General features: G+C 42.2%; 1 protein-coding gene across 1 annotated transcript; it reads right to left on the bottom strand.

Moving 5' to 3' along the window:
* Positions 1-2,822: 2,822 nt before the first annotated feature.
* Positions 2,823-4,244, bottom strand: LOC134911000 (paraneoplastic antigen Ma1 homolog). Its single transcript, XM_063919391.1, has one exon. It carries the CDS (start codon positions 4,242-4,244, stop codon positions 2,823-2,825), a length of 1,422 nt encoding a protein of 473 aa, XP_063775461.1.
* Between the last annotated feature and the right edge of the window lie 3,410 nt (positions 4,245-7,654).

Below are 7,654 nucleotides of genomic sequence, written 5' to 3'. Positions count from 1 at the left end.
GGAGTGCAATCTAGTGGGTAAGCCATAGTGGACAAAGAACCTTTCCCATAGAGTTTTAGCTACAGTAATGGCCTTCTGATCAGGGGTAACATAAGCCTGAGCGTAACGGGTGAAGTGATCTGTCACTACAAGAATGTTACATTCTTTCCCTGGTAATGTTTCTAATGATAAATAGTCAATACATACTAGATCCATTGGGCCATTGCTATTTAGAGTCATAAGAGGAGAAGACTTGGTGGGAAGAGACTTCCTCAAAACACAACTGCCACAGGTTTTACAGTAATTTTCAATATCCTTTTCCATAAATGGCCAGTAAAAACGGTCATTTATCAATCCTGCCGTTTTATCCACCCCGAGATGACCATGCTGATCATGTAATGACTTTAAAATAGTTTCCCTATAGCATTGTGGAACAACCATTTGAAACTTCATATTTCCATTTGGCTTAACCAATTTACGGTATAGTATACCATTTTTCACTACCAATTGCTTTATATGCCTCAACAACAACTTAGATGCAGGCGTCAGAGAGCTTACATCACAGTCAGCACAACCAGACTCAAGACAGAGTATAACAACAGAAATATCGGAATCACTCCGTTGATCTATGCGGATTTTTTCATGACCTATTCGGGGTAAGTCTCCTAACTCTAATTGGCTTAACCAACAGTAAGCCAGGGGTAATGCCTTGTCAGAGGCTCCAAGGGCACTGATGCGTTCTCCAAGATCTGCCCCTACGCACTGTATGTTAAAGCACAATCCCTTTAGGGTGGTTGCCAGAACTTCAATCCAATCTGACCTATCTGATTCCCTCTCAATTCTTTTTAATCTAGATAAAGCATCAGCATCTATATTATTGATGCCTGGGCGATATTTAATTTTAAAATCATAGATAGATAGTGCAGATAACCACCTGTGCCCAGTGGCATCTAATTTAGCAGTGGTCAACACATATGTCAGTGGGTTATTATCAGTGAACACCTCAAAACTTGCCCCATATAAGTACTCATGAAATCTATCAGATACAGCCCATTTAAGAGCAAGGAATTCCAGTTTGTGTACTGGATATCTCCTTTCACTATTGGACAGTCCTCTACTGATATAAGATATAGGTCGTAATTTTTCTTCATGGGGTTGGTACAACACTGCTCCTAGACCATCAAATGACGCATCCACATGTATCACATAGGGCATTGTGGGATCTGCATATGCCAAAACAGGGGCATTAGTAAGACTCCATTTTAATTTGAGAAAGGCCTCTTCACACTTGCTCGTCCATCTATCCCCAAATTCTTCAGACGGTTTAAAATAGCCCTTATTTTTACATGATTTGTCCAATGAGGTTTTACCAATAGGTGGATACCCCCTAGTCAATTCAGTAAGTGGACGACATATTGCAGAATAATAGGGCACAAAACGGCGGTAATACCCACAAAACCCCAGGAAAGATCTTAACTCCTTCAGCCTTGTGGGTCTGGGCCACCTGTTCACAGCCTCCACTTTAGTGGGGTCAGTGGAAATTCCAGGTCGGCTCACCACATGTCCCAAATAAGTAACAAAGGGCTGACAAAGCTTACATTTATCTATAGAAAGCTTTAGTCCCTTTGTTAGTAACCTGTCAAGTACTTTAAGCAAACGATGGTTATGTTCCTGCAAAGAGGACCCAAATACAATGATATCATCAAGGTAGACTAATACCTCACGATAGTTCATATCACCCACCGTTTGTTCCATGGTCCGCTGGAAGGTAGCCGGTGCACCCTTAATACCTTGAGGCATCTTCAAAAATTCAAAGAAGCCTAAAGGGCAGATAAATGCAGTTTTCTCTCTGTCATGTGGGCTCATGGGTATTTGGTAATACCCACTCCGTAGATCCAGCACGGTGAACCACTGACTCCCTTGCAGACAGTCCAATGCCTCCTCTATCCGAGGAACAGTGTATTGATCTGGCACTGTGCGGTGGTTAAGAGTCCGGTAATCAATACACATTCTGATATTGCCATTCTTTTTACGAGCCACTACAATAGGAGAGGCATATGGACTCTCTGAATGTTGAATAACTTCAATTTCCAGCAAAGTTTTAAGATGCTGCCTAACATCCTCAAAATCCGCCGGAGCAAGACGGCGTGACCTCTCCCTGAAGGGAGTCTCATCATTTAGCTTAATACAGTGTTCCACACCTGCAGCTTTTCCCAAATCCCATTCCCAAAGAGAAAAAACGTGTTGCCGTTTTACCAACTCTTTACATAGGGTATCTCTTTCTGCCAACCCAATGTCACTCCCCTGGAAACAGGGAATAAAATCATCCAAAGACATATCCTGAGCCAAAGAGGACTCTCTGTACCCAGGATATCCTTCATGGGAGTTCATATGGTGAGTCAACATATTAACAGCAGTGACTTCCCTATTCATTTTTAAACACCAATCACTGAGGACTTTAAATAAGTGAGCATTAGTTCCCACAATCACTGGCATCACAGTCTTATCTCCTGGGGACTCTGGGCATACCAGAGCAATGAGAGGTAAGGGTTCTGACACACCCATGAATTCCTCTGGAAATTCTATGTTAACTAGTACATAACCTAAATAGGGGTATTTCTGTTCACTTAGCCCCCAGATTACCAATCCTTCCAAGGGCATAATAGGAACGTCAGAGAGATAGTGTCTATACCAGTGCTCAAATATAATGGACACCTGAGATCCACTGTCTAATAAAACAGGGCAGGGATGTCCATTCAATTTAACGACCACTCGTGGAGCAGGTCCTATCATACCATCCGGGATTGAACTACTCCACTGGGCACTCCCCATTGAATTTGCATCTAATTTCTGGGAGACGGCGAGGGGCCCGCCAGCCTCCCACTGTCGTTTCCCTGAATGGAAACATTATCTGAATGACCATTATTTCCCCCTTCAGAAGTACCCCAGCCTAAGGGACAGTTCACAGCCCTATGCCCTAGCTGTCCACATCGGAAACACCCTCTTGATGTAAAATCTCCACCTCTTCTAAAATTTCCCCTATTGTTGTTAATTCCTCTAATAGAATTACGGGAAGCTACATTAGAAGGTGCCATCCGTTGATTTAGAGCCAAAATAAGCTGGTCCATTTTTTTATTTTGTTCTTCTACCAAAGTAAGTAATTTGTCATCCCTTGATCCCTGAGTCTCAGAGGAGGGTACCACTACTTTTACTGCTTTGGCATGGGTCTTTTCCCTATTGGCGATTAAAGCTTCCTCCTGGGTAATTTCCTTAATTAAATCATTAAGGGTGGGGCTTCCTAATAACAGAGCGGTACACCTTAAACGCTGTGCCACAGGGTCAGTGGTTAAAGCTCCTCTAATTACTTGTTTCAACCTACTACTATTAACCTCAGCAGGAGATAATCCCCCTTTATCTATAATTTTATGGATTATTTTATCCAATCTATACACATACTGGGACAACTTCTCCCCTGTCTCTTGATAAGTATGGTTGAATCTAGCAACCAAGTCACCTACATCTTCCAATGTCCCATAGGTGTATTCCAGTGCCTGGAAGTAATCAGCCACAGTGGCCTCAGGATTACTTTTCCTATTGGCCTGAATGATTCCCATAGCAGGTCCCCTTAAACTTTCTACAATCCTTTGCTTTTTGATATGATCAGGACAATGCCACTCCTCAGACTGCTGTATAGCTGCCTCCCTCCAGGCTTCATACGGTTCCTCGCCAGTAGGCACAGGAAGTATTCCTGAGAAAATCCTCAATCGCCTATAACTCCCCTCATAATGCCATCTTTCTAATTGATGTACTACTTTATCAGCTATAACTTCTAACTGATTCCCTAATTTTTCTTCTGTACCCTGTGATGGACCACCTTCTCCCCCACCCGCAGACGGATCTCGTCCAGCCGGAAAAGACATATCACCCATAACTAATGGTTCAGCCGCTCTTTCACTGTCTTCCTTTTCAGGCCATATAATTTTCCACCTGCGGTTAGGATTAGATCTCACAGCCACCACTTTAGGTAACAACTCAGACTCTAAATCTTGACTAGTATTTATTAATACAGCACACAACTCTCCGTTTTCCCTGAATTGCTTATCAGAAATCTTTGGTTGTTTTATCCCAAAAAGGAATAACATCTCTGTCATAATTGTTCCATCGGTGATGTCTGTGAGATCGCCACACAATACAAAACTCCTTTCAGGAGTCACTCCCTTCCTTATGCACCAATCAAATGCTTCACTACTGGTATATTGATTCATTTTGGCTACTGTGCTTCTCTTACACCTGAGTATTTTACAAATTTATCTCACGCGGTGCCTCCAAATGTAACCCTCCCCCACCTGTTAAGGTATAGGTTACCAAATAACGGGTTAATCACTACTTGTGCCTCCACCCAAGCTACGTATTTAGGCTTGCCTGGGTAAGCCTCTATTTCTAACACTGTGTAATAATTGTATATCTATCTGACTTATATACCTAGGTGAATACTTTACAATATATTATTGTACCTGTTCTTCTCTTTGTATCTCCAGGATCGCCGGACAGAATTTCATATCACAACATATATGGTAAGCAAACTTAAGTGTGTTTTATTACCACTAAGATATTTAGAGATTAAATGCAAAAGAAACATTCTGTCAAGCACAATAATAGGAAATACATTTTCTATCCCCTTCCACTGTCTCCCTATAACACCTATACAAGTTATTTCGCATGCAATACAAAAAAATTGGTAATGTTAATGTTGGAGTGACCCGGGTACTCATGAAAAAATAAGTGCAATGTCTGGGCCCTTAATTCAGTGTACACTGGCATAAAACTTGTTTGGCATCCATTTTATATGAGCAGCAAGTCTATACTTTCCTCTCTGTTGGGTGTAGTTCCTTTTCTTTTCTCTTTTATAGCAGAATCTACTTTACTCAGGGTGCCCTACGTAAATTAACCCCATCGGGTACTAAATCATAGAAGGAGCTGCTTGTACAGTATTATGTTCATCTCCTTAACTGGTAACAGGCATTGTATGTGATTCAGTCTGCAAGAGATATCCTATACTCTGATACAATTGTATCCTTTCTTGGGGAAAAAACTATTTGTTGTAGTAGCTGTGGTCCTGTAACTGTATCTTTTTTCAACTGCGGAAGCTATTAAGTCTCAATTACTTGACACACTGCAAAGTAATGTCCTTGCCAAATCTCTTTTGGTAACTTTAAAGCTATATTTATATATATATATATATTTATCCTTGCTCTTGTTCCTCAACTCGGTTAATTGAGACTTTACATACAGCTATCTTCTGTGGTACTTAGAACTGTCCAACAATATATCTTTATATATATTTAAATAGTTCTCCCTGGCTGATGTATAAGTGTTCCTTCGAGAGAATAACAGTTCCACCTCTAACTATAATAGGGTGAAATTGGCAATATCCTGTCCATTCTATAAATGCCTTATGGCAGCATCCTATATTAGTACCAAGGGCTGGCAGCGTTTGGCTCAAAATTTACTTCAGCCACCATATACAGCAGACCGCTGGTGGATTCAAGCTGTTTTATATTACATAAGCTAGTGAGGTGTAGCGGTGTGGTGCTCTGCATAGTCTCACTTACAGCTTGTAGGTTCTGCGCTGTCTTCTCCCCCGACTCCTCCCTAGGGGAGGACGGTCGCTGCTGGGCTGGCCCCTTTCTGCAGATGGCGAATCAGGAGTCTGCGGGGATAGCTTCCTCTCGGTTACTAGGGAAGCGCTGCCCTCCTTACTTCCATCTAACCAGCCGCCTCTCCAGTCTGCCTCCGCCTGGCTAGCCGTCTTCTCCCCCCTTCGAGCCTGCACCAGGTACTCTGGGGGTAAGCAGTGCTGGGGGAATCTATGCCCACCACCTCCGCTCCCAGCCGCGGCTCAGCTCTGCCCTGTATTGGACGCGCTACTCGGTCTCCAATCGCTTCCGCACAGCTCTCACGGCAGCTCTGGGGACCCGAGTGCACTCACGAACAGGGGGAACAGCAGTCTGCCTAACCGCCGGCGGGGAGCTCTATTTATTCTCCCCAGACCTCCGGCTCGTGAGTACTCCTTCCCGCCATAGCCGCGCGATCTCCCCTAGCCGCCGCCAATCATTACCTGTCTATCCCCATGCTCGCGGTCAGCCGTGAATCACCGGCTCGTGGACCTGCTTTTCCCGCCCGGCAGGTTATCGCTCCAGCAGCGCGCGGACCACACAATCACCTCATAGGCAGCTCTTTGCTACCCTGCAGGCTATTGCTGGGCATACTAAGGTTATACTGTCCTACAAGCATCACCTCATAACAGTCTATAATACCAAACCTATACAATATATATACATGTAAATAATAAAGTACAAATTTTATCCCCTCAAAAATCCATCTATATACATATGTAATATTATATTTTATCATATATTATTATATTACCCATATATATTAATATGTAAATTTCCCCTACCAAAGATATCTATATATGAACCAAACAAGTATTATACTATAAAAAAAATATTAATTTATTGCTAAACTATAAGTAGTAGATATTATTCAGGTTACACTGCTGTCAAAATTTCAGCTCATTCAGTGTGCTACAATGTGAGTTTCGGCTCATTCAGTGTGCTACAATGTGAATTTCGGCTCATTCAGTGTGCTACAATGTGAATTTCAGCTCATTCAGTATGCTGCAATGTTAATTTTGGCTCTTTCAGTGTGCTACAATGTGAATTTCGGCTCATTCAGTGTGCTACAATGTGAATTTCGGCTCATTCAGTGTGCTACAATGTGAGTTTCGGCTCATTCAGTGTGCTACAATGTGAATTTCGGCTCATTCAGTGTGCTACACTGTGAGTTTCGGCTTGTACCCTGTGCTATAATGTGAATTTTGGCTCATTCAGTGTGCTACAATGTGAATTTCGGCTCATTCAGTGTGCTACAATGTGAGTTTCGGCTCGTACTGTGTGCTATAATGTGAATTTCAGCTCGTACCGTGTGCTATAATGTGAATTTCAGCTTGTACAGTGTGCTATAAGGTGAAAGGGGCACCAGTACTAGATAGTATAAGGGGTTCTACTACACTGGACACCCCCCTTTTGGGTGACCACACCCCTTTTTGGTGACCATGCCCCCTTTTCTGGAGCATGCCGAAGGTACACATAATTACGTCCTTGACTTTTGCATACCCCCACTTCAAAATTTCCACTTCGACCACTCTATATATATATATATATATATATATATGCATATATATATATATATATATATATATTACACATACATGCACATATACATACACACCCACAGAAACCGCCCTCGCTAAATCCTGCGTTTGCCACTGAAATGTATAGGTAAATTTCCATAAAAACACACACCAATAACATGCTGCTTTTGATTTGGTATACAGAATATGTTTTTTAGCATAAAATCATGAATGGGTTGGGTATGAAATCCCAACAGTCAGAAGACAGACAGTGGAATACCGATGGCCAAAATCCTGACACATCTACTGTAGGTAATTATTTTCACCCTAACCGGGGGCAAATGCAAAAATATCTGCCTTCCACAACTATTCCAGTGATCTTGTCACTATATATATATATATATATATATATATATTAGAGCTCTGCACCGAACATTTTTCGGGTTTTGTGTTTTGGTTTTGGATTCGGTTCCGCGGCCA

This window comes from Pseudophryne corroboree, chromosome 4 (assembly GCF_028390025.1).
Source record: "Pseudophryne corroboree isolate aPseCor3 chromosome 4, aPseCor3.hap2, whole genome shotgun sequence".
NCBI lineage: Eukaryota > Metazoa > Chordata > Amphibia > Anura > Myobatrachidae > Pseudophryne > Pseudophryne corroboree.
Note: the sequence above shows the minus strand (reverse complement) of the source record. Positions and strands in the feature narration are given on the sequence as shown.